The 18,288-nt window shown below is 43.7% G+C and overlaps 1 protein-coding gene across 1 annotated transcript in view; it reads left to right on the forward strand.

Annotated features, from left to right (window-relative positions):
* The window catches only part of msi1b (musashi RNA binding protein 1b), a 164,011-nt gene that overhangs the window by 100,164 nt on the left and 45,559 nt on the right, over nt 1–18,288 (forward strand). Inside the window, exon 10 of the mRNA XM_034169683.1 lies at nt 12,082–12,162. Within this exon, the coding sequence (XP_034025574.1) occupies nt 12,082–12,162 (81 nt within the window). The remainder of the gene's footprint in view (nt 1–12,081; nt 12,163–18,288) is intronic.

Raw genomic sequence — 18,288 nt, forward strand, 5'->3', positions numbered from 1 at the left:
CGATTTTAACATCCACACTGATGCTGAGAATGACAGCCTCAACACTGCATTTAATCTATTATTAGACTCTATTGGCTTTGCTCAAAAAGTAAATGAGTCCACCCACCACTTTAATCATATCTTAGATCTTGTTCTGACTTATGGTATGGAAATAGAAGACTTAACAGTATTCCCTGAAAACTCCCTTCTGTCTGATCATTTCTTAATAACATTTACATTTACTCTGATGGACTACCCAGCAGTAGGGAATAAGTTTAATTACACTAGAAGTCTTTCAGAAAGCGCTGTAACTAGGTTTAAGGATATGATTCCTTCTTTATGTTCTCTAATGCCATATACCAACACAGTGCAGAGTAGCTACCTAAACTCTGTAAGGGAGATAGAGTATCTCGTCAATAGTTTTACATCCTCATTGAAGACAACTTTGGATGCTGTAGCTCCTCTGAAAAAGAGAGCTTTAAATCAGAAGTATCTGACTCCGTGGTATAACTCGCAAACTCGTAGCTTAAAGCAGATAACCCGTAAGTTGGAGAGGAAATGGCGTCTCACTAATTTAGAAGATCTTCACTTAGCCTGAAAAAAGAGTCTGTTGCTCTATAAAAAAGCCCTCCGTAAAGCTAGGACATCTTTCTACTCATCACTAATTGAAGAAACAACCCCAGGTTTCTTTTCAGCACTGTAGCCAGGCTGACAAAGAGTCAGAGCTCTATTGAGCTGAGTATTCCATTAACTTTAACTAGTAATGACTTCATGACTTTCTTTGCTAACAAAATTTTAACTATTAGAGAAAAAATTACTCATAACCATCCCAAAGACGTATTGTTATCTTTGGCTGCTTTCAGTGATGCCGGTATTTGGTTAGACTCTTTCTCTCCGATTGTTCTGTCTGAGTTATTTTCATTAGTTACTTCATCCAAACCATCAACATGTTTATTAGACCCCATTCCTACCAGGCTGCTCAAGGAAGCCCTACCATTATTTAATGCTTCGATCTTAAATATGATCAATCTATCTTTGTTAGTTGGCTATGTACCACAGGCTTTTAAGGTGGCAGTAATTAAACCATTACTTAAAAAGCCATCACTTGACCCAGCTATCTTAGCTAATTATAGGCCAATCTCCAACCTTCCTTTTCTCTCAAAAATTCTTGAAAGGGTAGTTGTAAAACAGCTAACTGATCATCTGCAGAGGAATGGTCTATTTGAAGAGTTTCAGTCAGGTTTTAGAATTCATCATAGTACAGAAACAGCATTAGTGAAGGTTACAAATGATCTTCTTATGGCCTCGGACAGTGGACTCATCTCTGTGCTTGTTCTTTTAGACCTCAGTGCTGGTTTTGATACTGTTGACCATAAAATTTTATTACAGAGATTAAAGCATGCCATAGGTATTAAAGGCACTGCGCTGCGGTGGTTTGAATCATATTTGTCTAATAGATTACAATTTGTTCATGTAAATGGGGAATCTTCTTCACAGACTAAAGTTAATTATGGAGTTCCACAAGGTTCTGTGCTAGGACCAATTTTATTCACTTTATACATGCTTCCCTTAGGCAGTATTATTAGACGGCATTGCTTAAATTTTCATTGTTACGCAGATGATACCCAGCTTTATCTATCCATGAAGCCAGAGGACACACACCAATTAGCTAAACTGCAGGATTGTCTTACAGACATAAAGACATGGATGACCTCTAATTTCCTGCTTTTAAACTCAGATAAAACTGAAGTTATTGTACTTGGCCCCACAAATCTTAGAAACATGGTGTCTAACCAGATCCTTACTCTGGATGGCATTACCCTGACCTCTAGTAATACTGTGAGAAATCTTGGAGTCATTTTTGATCAGGATATGTCATTCAAAGCGCATATTAAACAAATATGTAGGACTGCTTTTTTGCATTTACGCAATATCTCTAAAATCAGAAAGGTCTTGTCTCAGAGTGATGCTGAAAAACTAATTCATGCATTTATTTCCTCTAGGCTGGACTATTGTAATTCATTATTATCAGGTTGTCCTAAAAGTTCCCTAAAAAGCCTTCAGTTAATTCAAAATGCTGCAGCTAGAGTACTGACGGGGACTAGAAGGAGAGAGCATATCTCACCCATATTGGCCTCTCTTCATTGGCTTCCTGTTAATTCTAGAATAGAATTTAAAATTCTTCTTCTTACTTATAAGGTTTTGAATAATCAGGTCCCATCTTATCTTAGGGACCTCGTAGTACCATATCACCCCAATAGAGCGCTTCGCTCTCAGACTGCAGGCTTACTTGTAGTTCCTAGGGTTTGTAAGAGTAGAATGGGAGGCAGAGCCTTCAGCTTTCAGGCTCCTCTCCTGTGGAACCAGCTCCCAATTCAGATCAGGGAGACAGACACCCTCTCTACTTTTAAGATTAGGCTTAAAACTTTCCTTTTTGCTAAAGCTTATAGTTAGGGCTGGATCAGGTGACCCTGAACCATCCCTTAGTTATGCTGCTATAGACGTAGACTGCTGGGGGGTTTCCATGATGCACTGTTTCTTTCTCTTTTTGCTCTGTATGCACCACTCTGCATTTAATCATTAGTGATCGATCTCTGCTCCCCTCCACAGCATGTCTTTTTCCTGGTTCTCTCCCTCAGCCCCAACCAGTCCCAGCAGAAGACTGCCCCTCCCTGAGCCTGGTTCTGCTGGAGGTTTCTTCCTGTTAAAAGGGAGTTTTTCCTTCCCACTGTAGCCAAGTGCTTGCTCACAGGGGGTCGTTTTGACCGTTGGGGTTTTACATAATTATTGTATGGCCTTGCCTTACAATATAAAGCGCCTTGGGGCAACTGTTTGTTGTGATTTGGCGCTATATAAAAAAAAATTGATTGATTGATTGATTGACATAGAGTTGTGTATAGTGAAGCTAGAGGACGGAGCAAAGGATGACCAAAGAGGGCAAAAAGCCACGTTTGAATTGTTTTCAGACGGATTTTACTTGGATTGGTGTTTACTTAAAGGCGCGTATGCATTTGCTCTCTTTAATCCCGCGGTCACCTCCAGAGTGCACCTCCAGCATTATTTTGGGGCAAGTTGGAAATTTCATGTCATTAGGATGTTGGCTCAACGATGTCACAAGCGTGTATCTGTGGATTTATTTACACTGCATGATGCACTGTTTAGTCATGATCGAGTCACAAGTGTGTTTCCACATCGGGTGTTATGATCCCGCTACTTCTGCCAGGAAGGTAAGAAATAGAACTCTTTTTATTCTAATTTAATTAATAATATTGTTTAAATTAAAAAGCGAACCAAAAGCAGGTAGGTACAGCATGTGCGGTCCGTGTAAGCCCATTGTTTTGTTTTGGGGTTTTTTTTTTATTCATACATCAAATACAAAGAAAACAGGTACTGTACAAATTCTTGAAATAGCTGCACACATAAAATTAAAAAGTAAATGAACATGCATAACAAAAGAAAATAAAATATAGGGCAACTGAACATTTACAGATCAAATTTGTCTGTAAAAGAAACTAGTTTTGAAGACTGGATTCAATCAATGATAAAGACTTATAAAGTTTTAAGTCCTTTCTCCAATGACTAATGTTTGGTTTGTCTTGAAAAAAACAACATTTATGTTTGTAGTTGGATAAATCTTGTTATTCTCAACATGCACACCATATTGCATATCTGGGTGCCTCATGTCCTAATACGGCAGTATTATGTTAGCGGTATAGGGAGTGCGCACTCTAGCTTTGCTATGTCCAACTCCATGTATGCACATCATTTAGAAGAGGATAACAGCATCCATCCATCCATCCATCCATTTTCTTCCGCTTTATCCGGAGTCGGGTCGTTGGGGCAGCAGCTCAAGCAAAGCCGCCCAGACCTGCCGATCCACACACACCTCCCCCAACTCCTCCGGGGGAACCCCAAGGCGTTCCCAAGCCAGCCGAGAGATGTAATCCTTCCAGCGTGTCCTGGGTCTTCTCCGGGGCCTCCTCCCAATGGGACGTGCCCGGAACACCTCTCCAGGGAGGCGTCCAGGGGGCATCCGGAAAAGATGCCCGAGCCACCTCAACTGACTCCTTTCGATGTGGAGGAGCAGCGGCTCGACTCCGAGCTCCTCCCGAGTGACCGAGCTCCTCACCCTATCTCTAAGGGAGCGCCCAGCCACCCTGCGGAGGAAACTCATCTCGGCCACTTGTACCCGCGATCTCGTTCTTTCGGTCATGAGCCAAATCTCATGAGGATAGGTGAGGATCGGAACGTAGATCGATCGGTAGATCGAGAGCTTTGCCCCCCTACTCAGCTTTCTCTTCACCATGACGGTCCGATACAGCGACCGCATCACAGCAGACGCTGCACCGATCCGTCTATCGATCTCACGCTCCATCTGTCCCTCACTCGTGAACAAGACCCCGAGATACTTAAACTCCTCCACTTGAGGCAAGGACACTCCACCGACCTGAAGAGGGCAAAGCACCTTTTTCCGGTCGAGAACCATGGCCTCGGATTTGGAGGTGCTGATTTTCATCCCGGACGCCTCACACTCGGCTGCAACCCGCCCCAGTGCACGCTGAAGGTCCTGATTTGACGAAGCCAACAGAACCACATCGTCCGCAAACAGCAGAGACGAGATTCTGTGGTTCCCAAACCAGACCCCCTCTACACCCTGGCTGCGCCTAGAAATTGTGTCCATAAAAATAATGAACAGAACCGGTGACAAAGGGCAGCCCTGGCGGAGGCCAACGTGCACTGGAAACAGGTTTGACTTACTACCGGCAATGCGAACCAAGCTCCTGCTGCGGTCGTACAGGGACCAGATAGCCCTTAGCAAAGGACCCCGGACCCCGTACTCCCGGAGCACTCCCCACAGGGTGCCCCGAGGAACACGGTCGAACGCCTTCTCCAGATCCACAAAACACGTGGACTGGTTGGGCTAACTCCCATGAACCCTCGAGCACCCGATGGAGCATGTAGAGCTGCTCCAGTGTGCTGCGACCAGGACGAAAACCACACTGCTCCTCCTGAATCCGAGGTTCGACCATCGGTCAAATTCTCCTCTCCAGTACTCTGGAATAGACCTTACCGGGGTGGCTGAGGAGTGTGATCCCCCTATAGTTGGAACACACCCTCCGGTCCCCCTTCTTAAACAGAGGGACCACCACCCCAGTCTGCCAATCCAGAGGCACTGTCCCCGATCGCCACGCGATGTTGCAGAGGCGTGTCAGCCAAGACAGTCCCACAACATCCAGAGACTTAAGGTACTCAGAACGGATTTCATCCACCCCAGGAGCCTTGCCACCGAGGAGCTTTCTAACCACCTTGGTGACTTCTGCCTGGGTAATGGATGAGTCCGCCTCTGGGTCCCCAGTCTCTGCTTCCTCTTCGGAAGACGTGATGATGGGATTGAGGAGATCCTCGAAGTACTCCTTCCACCGCCCAACAACATCCCCAGTCAGGGTCAATAGCTCCCCACCCGCACCATAAACAGTGCCGGTGGAGAGTTGCTTCCACCTCCTGAGGCGTCGGACGGTTTGCCAGAATCTCTTCGAGGCCGACCGATAGTCCTCCTCCATAGCCTCCCCGAACTCCTCCCAGACCCGAGTTTTTGCCTCTGCAACCGCACGGGCTGTGGCACGCTTGGCCTGCCAGTACCTGTCAGCTGCCTCTGGGGTCCCACCTACCAACAAAGGTAAGTAGGACTCCTTCTTCAGCTTGACGGCATCCCTTACTTCCGGTGTCCACCACCGGGTTCGGGGATTGCCGCCGCAACAGGCAAAAGAGACCTTGCGACCACAGCTACGAGCGGCCGCATCAACAATGGAGGTGGAGAACATGGTCCACTCGGACTCCATGTCTCCAACCTCCCCCGGGATCTGGGAGAAGCTCTCTCGGAGGTGCGAGTTGAAGACCTCCCTGACAAAGGGTTCCGCCAGTCGTTCCCAGCAGACCCTCACGATACGTTTGGGCCTGCCATGTCTGACCGGCTTCCTCCCCTCCCAGCGGATCCAACTCACCACCAGGTGGTGATCGGTCGACAGCTCTGCCCCTCTCTTTACCCGAGTGTCCGAGACACGTGGCCAAAGGTCAGATGATACGACTACAAAGTCGATCATCGACCTCCGGCTCAGGATGTCCTGGTGCCACGTGCACTTATGGACACCCTTGTGCTCGAACATGGTGTTCGTGATGGACAAACTGTGACTAGCACAGAAGTCCAACAACTGAACACCACTCGGGTTCAGATCGGGGAGGCCGTGCTTCCCGATCACCCCCCTCCAGGTCTCACTGTCGCCGCCTACGTGGGCCTTGAAATCCCCCAGGAGAACAATGGAGTCCCCAGTCGGAGCACTATCTAGTACCCCTCCCAGGGACTCCAGGAAGGTCGGGTACTCTGCACTGCCGCTTGGCCCGTAGGCCGAGACAACGGTGAGAGACCTGACCCCGACCCGAAGGCGTAGGGACGCGACCCTCTCGTTCACCGGAGTGAACTCCAATGCATGGCGACTGAGCTGGGGAGCAATAAGCAATGCAACCCCAGCTCTCCGTCTCTCCCCGTGGGCAACGCCAGAAAAATGAAGTGTCCAGCCCCTCTCCAGGAGTTGGGTACCAGAGCCCATGCTGTGCGTGGAGGTGAGCCCGACTATCTCTAGTCGGTATCTCTCAACCTCCTGCACAAGCTCAGGCTCCTTGCCCCCCCAGCGAGGTGACATTCCACATCCCAACAGCCAGGAGCTGTGAGCATGGACCGGGCTGCCGGGCCACCCGCCCTCGACCGCCACCCAATCCTCTCTGCACCCGACCCCTATGGCCCCCTCTGCAGGTGGTGAACCCACAGGAGGGCGAACCCACGTTGCTCCTTCGGGCTGAGCCCGGCCGGGCCCCATGGGCTAAGGCCCGACCACCAGGCGCTCGCGCGCAAGCCCCAACCCCAGGCCTGGCTCCAGGGTGGGACCCCGGCTCCGCCATACCGGGCGACGTCTCGGTCCTTGATCTTTCACTGGTCATGGAGGTTCTGAGCTTCTGAGCTGCCCTTAGTCTGACCCGTCACCTAGGACCTGTTTGCCTTGGGAGACCCTACAGGGAGCACAAAGCCCCCGACAACATAGCTCCTAGGATCATCCGGGTACGCAAACTCCCCCACCACGATAAGGTGGTAGCTAGAGGGGAGTAACTCAGCATATGCTGGTTAATTCATCAAGATGTGACAGGGCCTTTAGATTCATACAAGATAAATAAAAAGATCACATTTGTTGTTAATAATAATAATAAAATAGTCATTATAGTAAGTCCCTTTGGCTGCTCCCTTGTTTTTCACTTGGATCATCACAGCAAATCCAAGGTGGATGTGCATGTTGATTTGGCACAATTTTTACACCGGATGTCCTTCCTGACGCAACTCCGCGTTAGACAGAGAAATGTAACATGGGTGGGATTTGAACCAGGCCTCCGCCCCTGCTTTAACAAAATAATTGTTATAAAATGATAACACTACTACTACTACTACTACTACTACTAATAATAATAATAATTATTATTATTGTTATTATTATTATTATTATGTACAACTCCAATTCCAATGAAGTTGGGACGTTGTGTAAACTGTAAATAAATACAGAATACAATGATTTGCAAATCCTTTTCAACCTATATTCAATTGAATACACCACAAAGACAAGCTATTTAATGTTCAAACTGATAAACTTTATTGTTTTTGTGCAAATATTTGCCCATTTTTAAATGGATGCCTGCAACACATTTCAAAAAAGCTGGGACAGTGGTATGTTTACCACTGTGTTACATCACCTTTCCTTCTAACAACACTCAATAAGCGTTTGGGAACTGAGGACACTAATTGTTGAAGCTTTGTAGGTGGAATTCTTTCCCATTCTTGCTTGATGTACGACTTCAGTTGTTCAACTGTCCGGGGTCTCCGTTGCCGTATTTTGTGCTTCATAATGTGCCACACATTTTCAATGGGTGACAGGTCTGGACTGCAGGCAGGCCAGTCTAGTACCCGCACTCTTTTACTACGAAGCCACGCTGTTGTAACACGTGCAGAATGAGGCTTGGCATTGTCTTGTTGAAATAAGCAGGGACGTACCTGAAAAAGACGTTGCTTGGATGGCAGCATGTGTTGCTCCAAAACCTGGATGTACCTTTCAGCATTGATGGTGCCATCACAGATGTGAAAGTTGCCCATGTCATGGTCAATAACACACCCCCATACCATCACAGATGCTGGCTTTTGAACTTTGCACTGGTAACAATCTGGATGGTCTTTTTCCTCTTTTGTCCAGAGAACATGATGTCCATGATTTCCAAAAACAATTTGAAATGTGGACTCATCAGACCACAGCACACTTTTCCACTTTGCGTCTGTCCATTTCAAATGAGCTTGGGCCCAGAGAAGCCGGCGGTGTTTCTGGATCTTGTTGATGTATGGCTTTCGCGTTGCATGGTAGAGTTTTAACTTGCACTTGTAGATGTAGCGATGAACTGTGTTAACTGACAATGGTTTTCTGAAGTGTTCCTGAGACCACGCAGTAAAATCCTTTACACAATGATGTCAGTTTTTAATGCAGTGTTGCCTGAGGGAATTGAAGGTCACGGGCATTCAGTGTTGGTTTTCGGCCTTGCTGCTTAAGTGTAGAAAGCTCTCTAGATTCTCTGAATCTTCTGATTATATTATGGACTGTAGATGATGGAATCCCTAAATTCCTTGCAATTGAACATTGAGAAACATTGTTCTTAAACTGTTGAACTATTTTTTCATGCAGTTGTTCACAAAGTGGTGATCCTCGCCCCATCTTTCCTTCTCAAAAGGTTGAGCCTTTTGGGGATGCTCCTTTTATACCCAATCATGACACTCACCTGTTTAGAATTATTCTGTTCACCTGTGGAATTTTCCAAACAGGTGTTCTTTGAGCATTCATCAACTTTCCCGGTATTTTGTTGCAACTGTCCCAGCTTGAAACGTGTTGCAGGCATCCATTTCAAAATGAGCAAATATTTGCACAAAACAAAGTACATCAGTTTGAACATTAAATATCTTGTCTTTGTGGTGTATTCAGTTGAATATAGGTTGAAGAGGATTTTCAAATCATTGTATTTGTTTTTATTTACATTTCACAAAATGTCCCAACTTCATTGGAATTGGGGTTGTACGTTGAATTTTCAATCAAAGCACTAAACAGAATAAACTCAAATAATAAAAGAATGTAGTAATTGGCAGTAATAAAAGTACACCACAATAGTGCACAAAATCCCAAATTAAAGAAGTGATAACACAGAAAAAATGTGTCTAATACTCTGGAAAACACAGTACTTTGATTTTTTTTTTTTTTTTTTTTCCCAGATCTGTTTGAAGAATAATTCTGGAATCAACAAGAATATATCACAGTCAGCACGTTCTTACTCCACATTCAGCTCCAGGAATAAAAACCAGTTCTCCATGAAGCTGGTTCAGACATTGCAGAACAGTAGGCTCGTGGATCAGCTTCATCTCCACAGACTTTAGACGCGGCATTAAACTACAGCCGGACCCGTAGGCCTGCAGGCGGCATCCTGGGATTACACCGAAGCATCAACATCAGTCAGCACATCAGTTAGATAACTACATCAGTTAGTGTGGGAAAAGCATCGAGGAGTTGGGAATACCTGATTGGTCTGTTCCTTCCTGACAGACTTCGTGCCCCCCCACCAAAAAAAAAAGAAAACCCATATTCGGGGTACAATCTAAGTGCATCCAGCTTCAGGTCTGTGTGACTGTTTCACTGCTGTCAGGCTAAGCGCCACACGCACACGTGTGCGTAGACCAAAGCAGCCACAGCGCAGTCAGTGATACCACATGGTTCATGGATACCGCATGAACCCTCGAGCACCCACGTCGCGCAGCACCTCCTGTTCTATGGCAAAACAACAGTGCCAATTAACCCTGTGCAGCCTCACAGTAAACAAAGCAGGGGCCTTATTGACCATGTTCAAACTGTAAGACAATAGGATCTTAATACTTAATTAAACAACTGCAAATTATAAAGAACACAATGCTCATATGGCTGAGGGTATTTTAGTACAGTGTTGTGTTTATTCTATAATTGTTGGAGTTTATTTTGATTTGTGATTTGATTTTTTTGGGGAAAGCCCAATATAAATGGTTGATTTTTCGGTATATAAGCGGCACTGAAGTACAAGTTACACAGCCTCCTAAAAAAGAAAAAGTGACATACACCAGAAAATTTTCTGCTGCTGCCTTCCATCAGAACCCTAATCCTAACGTAAAAGCCCTGTCACACCTTGATGATTTACCCAGCATATGCCAACCATATTAAAAAATGATGGCATAAGTCCAATAAGTTAAGGGTAAGTTGTTTTATAAGTTAAGAGCAAGTTGAAACACGTTGACGCTCACTGATGTATGTCCTAATAAGCTGAGTTCCTCAAAAACCTTTGGGGATGTTGAAAATTTTCAACACATGCCAGCGTGTGACTCATATGTCCCGCACATGCGGGACATAAGTTGTAGATAAGTTATGTGACTGTTGGCAAACATTTCTTGTAATTTACTCATAAGTCTAAATGCGTCCATTAATGCTGGCCACTGATTGGCTGAAAGCTGCAGTCCTCATGCAAATAGACTGTTTCATTCACACAGGGAGTAAATGTGACCTGTTCATTTCAGTCCAATTCACCATCACAGACGGACAAGAATCCACATAAAGCTTCTGATTTTTGAAAATGACATCTGAAAATACTTTAATTCGTGGGTAAAACACAGTCTTTTAAAGCAAGTCCCTCTGTGGTTTTTCTGCTCCAGGTGCGTTTCTTAGAGGATGTCCGTGTCGCGCTCTGAACACACAGAAGCACTGTGATGATTTAAACCTTTAAAGCGCCATCGCTGTCGGTGTGATCATCAGAAGACCTGATCGATTGATCAGTGTGATTATGCCTGATTAATGCGCTGTAACTTTTTAAAGCGCTGTTGCTTTCGGTGATCACCACACCGACAGATCACACCTGATCGCGGTCGACTGGCGCTTTTAAAGTATAAATCATCACAGCATTTCATTATTCATGTCTGTGATGACTAGGGTTGGGTATCAAGAACCAGTTCTTTTCAGGTATCGTTACGAAATGATTTGATCCTCCTACATCAATAGCGTTCTTTATGAATTAAATTGATGCTGACGTGCAGCACAGCCGGCCGAACTCAGCTCATGTCTGAAAGGAAATGCTTTTGACAATAACTACAGATTTTGTTTATTTCTATTTATGTCCAGAGTTTAAGGATCCAGTGACCAGTTTCATATTTATTTACTTTAAGACTCCTATAAAATGTTGTTGACATAGAAAACCTGTAAAGCCTGCTTTTAGCACACAAAAAAATTCACAAGAGGTATCAATGAAGGAATCGATAAGGAATCGGATCGATAAGCAGAATTGATAATGGTATCTATCTATAAAATCTTATCAATACCCATCTCTAGTGATGACCTGATCAGCGGACCTGATCAGACCTGATCAGATCCGCTGATTGGTCACAGTGCTCAATTCATTCACGACAGCGTTTTCCACAGCTAGTCCACTCATCAGTATTCTGTACACAATGAAAATTGTCCACCAAGATAAAAAATAAAATAATGTTAAATTACTCTGTTTCTGACCGGCACCACACTGTGCAGTACCGACCTGAACCACTGGGTGGAAATGGGGCTGTCGGCAGCCACTGGATAATCATCAAGGTGTGACAGCTGCATTAATTTATTAGACGTGTGGCAGTGTGTGCCAGAGTACCATACGCAGGCTAAATTGTCAAGGTGTGACAGGGCCTTAAGGTTTGTGCGTTTTGTTCAGTTCTCCCACGGTGTCATGATGATGACAGCAGAGACTCAAATAGATGACAGATTGGAGACAGCAGTTTACTTCTCTGTTTGGAATAGTGAAGTGCAGGTGTTCAGACTCAGTCCAGCCCCCTGTCTCCTGCTGTACCACAGTTCAGTTCTAGGGGGCAGCTCTGCACCATTTGAACTGCGGTTGTGCATGTGGACAGTCTGTACCTGTGTCTCATCAGGTCACTGAGTTGTTGTTTGGTCCCTGACGGCGTTTTTGTCTCTGCAGGTTACCCGGGCTTCCAGACGGCCACCTACACCAGTCGGAGCTACGCTGGCATCGCCCCTGGATACACCTACCAGTTCCCCGGTAATCTCACCTCACAGTGCTCACTCTCTTACCTTCACTCTGGGTGAATGTTTTAGACACCTCAAAACTGTAGTAAGGTCTGACGTATTCCGCGAACACTACCTGTATGTGTCCTTAGACAAGATTCATAATGTGCATCGTCTCAGTCCACCCAGACTTGGGTCAGACTGGTGTCTCATAGACTCCCACCTGCTTCACGGGTCAAGGATGAACGCTCCAAAATGCAGCGTTGATAGGACAAATGTTTTTGGAGAAGCTACGGATATTAGCTAACTCTGCTAATTACATTCTGGGCTCACACACCATTCCAGCAGGAGGCAGTAAATCATCTTTACATTAAAAGCGTGCATGCGTGTGTGTACATGATTTTATTTAGTAAGTTCAATGTAAGTTCATAACATAATTGTAAATATGTTAACATTGACACTAAGTGAAAACACTTATTTCCATTGTGGTCAATTTAAAAATCAAATGACAAAATAGAAGTAGTAATAATAGTACAGTGGTCCCTCGTTTATCGCGGGAGTTACGTTCTAAAAATAGCCCGCAGTAAGCGAAATCCGCGAAGTAGTCGGTGTTATTTTTTACAATTATTATAGATGTTTTAAGGCTGTAAAACCCCTCACTACACACTTTATACACTTTTCTCAAACAGGCATTAACATTTTCTCACTTTTCTCTCGTGTGTAAACACTCTCAAAGTTCAAACCTTAGTAGAAAAATAAGACCAACCTGTTTTCAGGCCCAAACATTTTTTGAGAAATAAAAATAGAACGTTTTCCTATAAATAATTATGATGGCTTCTAGAACTAACAAATTTAATTTTAACGATCAACCTACGAGGTTGGACACATGAAATTATTAATAGTGACTGACCAGTATTTCACAGTTCCTCTGACCCCGCGTCCTGGTGCCGCACCGCTGTCACGCCTTTTTTCCAGAGTCACACCTTGCTGCAGGTGTCTTTTTCCGAGTGAAGAACAGAGTTATGGGTAGTTGTTAGTGCTCTTTTTTCTTCTGGGCGAGAAGATTCTTATAAACAGATGTGCAGAACACAATGTGCGTACTCTCCCTCGCGGTGCTGCGACCGGCCTGCTTGATGAGGACGCAGAACACAATGCACTGTAAAAAAAACAAACAAAAAAAAAACACATGTAAAATTGGACTAAAAAATCTGTGAAACTGCGAGGCCGCGAAAGATGAACCGCGTTATAGTGAGGGACCACTGTAATAACAGTAATAATGTTTATACCACGGTCAGTGAGAATTCCATGTCTAACTGGCGTGCATTATTTTCGTATATACGCACACAGTTAAATCACTGTAATAATCACTCCGCTCTGGTCGTCACCATAGCAACGGACCAAACACTTGGCGCAGATCAGCTGTGTTTTGACAAGTGAATGACAGAAACGCGATAAAACATGGATTTCCAAGTGCATTTTAATATTGTTGGCCAAAATAAAACGTTTGAGGAATGGAAAGAGGAGAGCAAACGAGAAGAACAGCAAAAGCAACGGCGTAAAGATTTGACATTGGATGAACTTGACAAGATTGAAGATGGGAAAGAAGAAGAGAACGGTTCTATCCTTGCGGGCGGACGAGCGCTCTGCATCAAAACAGCGAGCGTAGTTTCTGGACCTGTTTGTCACAGCGCGACACAGCAGAGAGAGAGGAGGGGCGGTGTGAGTGGCCCGCTGCGACGCGAGCCCACAGACTCGCGCGTCAGAGACAAAACATAAAATAGTCCCAAATACTCGCACATTTTTATCAAGTTCTGTCAACTTAAATAAATATTTGTGTGTTAGCTCACTGTGTGGGACCGTGGTATAAGCGGATTAAACAACTCGAAGCTGTGCATTACACAGTTTGAATGCACTTCGCGGAGCGAAGCGTCGTGGTGTTTCAGACTCTGCGTCGTGCATTCAAACCGTGTAATGCACGGCTTCGAGTTGTTTAATCCTTACATACACTCAACAAAAATATAAACGCAACACTTTTGGTTTTGCTCCCATTTTGTATGAGATGAACTCAAAGATCTAAAACTTTTTCCACATATACAATATCACCATTTCTCTCAAATATTGTTCACAAACCAGTCTAAATCTGTGATAGTGAGCACTTCTCCTTTGCTGAGATAATCCATCCCACCTCACAGGTGTGCCATATCAAGATGCTGATTAGACACCATGATTAGTGCACAGGTGTGCCTTAGACTGTCCACAATAAAAGGCCACTCTGAAAGGTGCAGTTTTATGATACAGCACAATGCCACAGATGTCGCAAGATTTGAGGGAGCGTGCAATTGGCATGCTGACAGCAGGAATGTCAACCAGAGCTGTTGCTCGTGTATTGAATGTTCATTTCTCTACCATAAGCCGTCTCCAAAGGCATTTCAGAGAATTTGGCAGTACATCCAACCAGCCTCACAACCGCAGACCACGTGTAACCACACCAGCCCAGGACCTCCACATCCAGCATGTTCACCTCCAAGATCGTCTGAGACCAGCCACTCGGACAGCTGCTGAAACAATCGGTTTGCATAACCAAAGAATTTCTGCACAAACTGTCAGAAACCGTCTCAGGGAAGCTCATCTGCATGCTCGTCGTCCTCATCGGGGTCTCGACCTGACTCCAGTTCGTCGTCGTAACCGACTTGAGTGGGCAAATGGTCACATTCGCTGGCGTTTGGCACCTTGGAGAGGTGTTCTCTTCACGGATGATGCGAAGGCCACAATTGACAACCTGATCAACTCTATGCGAAGGAGATGTGTTGCACTGCATGAGGGAGGCAAATGGTGGTCACACCAGATACTGACTGGTATCCCCCCCCAATAAAACAAAACTGCACCTTTCAGAGTGGCCTTTTATTGTAGGCAGTCTAAGGCACACCTGTGCACTAATCATGGTGTCTAATCAGCATCTTGATATGGCACACCTGTGAGGTGGGATGGATTATCTCAGCAAAGGAGAAGTGCTCACTATCACAGATTTCGACTGGTTTGTGAACAATATTTGAGGGAAATGGTGATATTGTGTATGTGGAAAAAGTTTTAGATCTTTGAGTTCATCTCATACAAAATGGGAGCAAAACCAAAAGTGTTGCGTTTATATTTTTGTTGAGTATATATGATAACAAGGACCTAAACAATTTTGAAATACATTAAGACAGTAAATTAACATTAGAAAACTACACATTTAACAGGAAATAATAATAAGAAAAAGAAGAGTCTTTATTTTCATTGTACATACATACCACAAAATTTGTCCTCTGCATTTTAACCATCCTAATTACAGTCAACCACTAGGAGCAGTGAGCAGCCACAGTCCGGCGTCCGGGGACCAACTCCACATGTAGAAAGGAGCAGACCCTAAATAAACATGTTTTTTTTTTTTTTTTTTTTTTTTTTTTTGACAAACATCTTTATTAACTTTTTCAGTTACTACAGAAAAGACAGAAGAAAGACAGAAACAACACATGCACTAGAACAAAAAGGTACATCCATTAATACTCTAAAGCACACAATATTCCAAACTGGAAAAGAAACAGCAAGTGACATGCTTTAATTATTTTAGCAGATTTTTATCATGAAAGAAAACATTCAAAAAAAAGGGGGGGGGGTGGAAGGGAAGCAGCAGACAGGCATGTAATGGTGTGCACAGAAACATCAGGCTACAGGGCTACAGTAAAATCATCACCTTCCAGAAATTCCATAAATGATCCCCAAATCTTCCCAAAAGTCTTATATTTCCCCTTAACTATGTAAGTCAGTTTTTCCATAGCAACACTGTGCAATATTCCCTCAACCCAACTTTGCTTACTTGGTCTATGAGCTGATTTGCTATGAGCTATGAGTGCAACAGCACTTATGTTTGGCTTCAAGGATTCACAGTATGACCATCATTTTCTGAAACTTCCTAAGTGCACAGTTTTCTGGAAAAAGTCCAAATATACAGAGTTTAGAACACAGAAGAAGAGGTTCATTTGCTACCTTTGATAGGACTGTAATAATCTCCTTCCAAAACTCTTGAATGATGGAACATTCCCAAATACAGTGATATAAACTACCTTTATGAGTACCACATTTGACACATGTATCAGGTGTGTTAGGGTAAATGCGATGTAGTACCTCAGGGGTAATGTACATTCTCATATACTGTAATAACTTGAACCATGTATTTATTGTTTGAACCCGACACTGTAAACATATCTCCTTCCATTCTTCTACAGTAATTTCCTCATTAAGATCTGCACACAATGCAAGTCTTTTATCCTCTGAGGATTCTTTACTTCCTGCTATAATGCTTTGGTCAAATCTGGAAATGAGTCTTGCTGCTCCATAATGGTTCTGATTGGGGAGAGCTTGGGAATTTTGAGTCTTTGATATCAACTTTCTTATCTGAAGGAATTTGAAAAAGTGTTTTCAGTTAATATTAAACTTCTTCTTGATTTCATTGAAACGAATATCATCATATAGATCTGATACTTTACTGATACCTTTATCCACCCATGACTTAAAACCAAGATCAGTGGTGCCTGGAGTAAAATTCCTATTCCCCCAAATAGGGGTAAATTGGGATAAAGGAGCATTTTCATTAAGGTAGTTTAACACCTCATGCTAAATTATTACAGTATTCCTAACAAAGGGGGTTTTGAGTATTTTTTTCAATATGGAAAAGTTTGCTGAGTAGAGATTAAACTTAAGGGAATTATAGAGGTTGTGGTGGCCAAGTGGTTAATGCGCTTAGTTTCAGTGCAGAAGGTTCTGAGTTCAAATCCTACCCCTGCCACATTTCTCCATGTAATGTGGCGTTACGTCAGGAAGGGCATCCGGCGTAAAACCTGTGCCAATTCAACATGCAGATCCACCTCGGATTTGCTGTGGCGACCCCGAGTGCAAACAAGGGAGCAGCCGAAGGGACTTACTATAGAGGTTATGATTTCTTATATCATCACCCATCACCATGCTGTTTTAGGCTTAAACCAATAAGAGGCTGCTCTTAATTGTGCTGCCCAATAGTATCCCTGCAGGAAAGGCAGTCCTAATCCCCCTCTGTTATAGGGCAAGTACAACAAGGTCATGGGCAGTCTGGAGTATCTACTGTTCCAAATAAAGTGACAAAAAAATTCTTTTCATTCTGGTGAAAAAAATCAATGGGGAGGGAATGGAATGGTTTGAAACAAGTAAAGAAACTTAGGAAGAATATTCATTTTCAAAATGTTAAGCCGTCCAATCATGGATAATGGTAATGATTTTCATCTGTTAATAAATTCTACTACAGAGTTCACCACAGGGTTATGCAAAAGTTTGGGCACCCCTGATAATTTTCATGATTTTCCTTTATAAATCATTGGTTTTCTGTTTCAGAGATTTCAGTTAAATATATCATATAGCAGACAAACACAGTGATATTTGAGAAGTGAAATTAAGTTTCTAGTATTTACAGAAAGTGTGCAATAATAATTTAAACAAAATTAGGCAGGTGCATAAATTTGGGCACCCTTGTCATTTTATTGATTTGAATACATTTAGCACTAATTATTGGAATACACAATTGGTTTGGTAAGCTCATTGACCCTTGACCTCCTTACACAGGTGACTCCAATCATGAGAAAGGGTATTTAAGGTGGCCATTTACAAATGTTTCCCCTCTTTGCATCTCTTCTAATGAGTGGCAACATGGGAGCCTCTGAACAACTCTCAAATGACCTGAAAACAAAGATTGTTCAACATCATGGTTTAGGGGAAGGATACAAAAAACTGTCTCAGAGATTTCAGCTGTCAGTTTGCACTGTGAGGAACATAGTGAGTAAATGGAAGACCACAGGGACAGTATTAGTTAAGGCCTGAAGTGGCAGGCCAAGAAAAATATCAGATAGGCTGAAGCGAAGGATGGTGAGAACAGTCATAGTCAACCCACAAACCTGCTCCAAAGACTTACAACTTGATCTTGCTGCAGATAGAAAGTTGAAGTTGTGCCGGGGCTGGATCTTTCAACAAGGCAACGACCCTAAACACTGCTCAGAATCTACTAAGCCATTCATGCAGAGGAACAAGTACAATGTTCTGGAATGGCCATCTCAGTCCCCAGACCTGAATATTATTGAAAATCTGTGGTGTGATT

Source organism: Thalassophryne amazonica, chromosome 5, assembly GCF_902500255.1.
Source record: "Thalassophryne amazonica chromosome 5, fThaAma1.1, whole genome shotgun sequence".
In the NCBI taxonomy this organism is placed as follows: Eukaryota; Metazoa; Chordata; class Actinopteri; order Batrachoidiformes; family Batrachoididae; genus Thalassophryne; species Thalassophryne amazonica.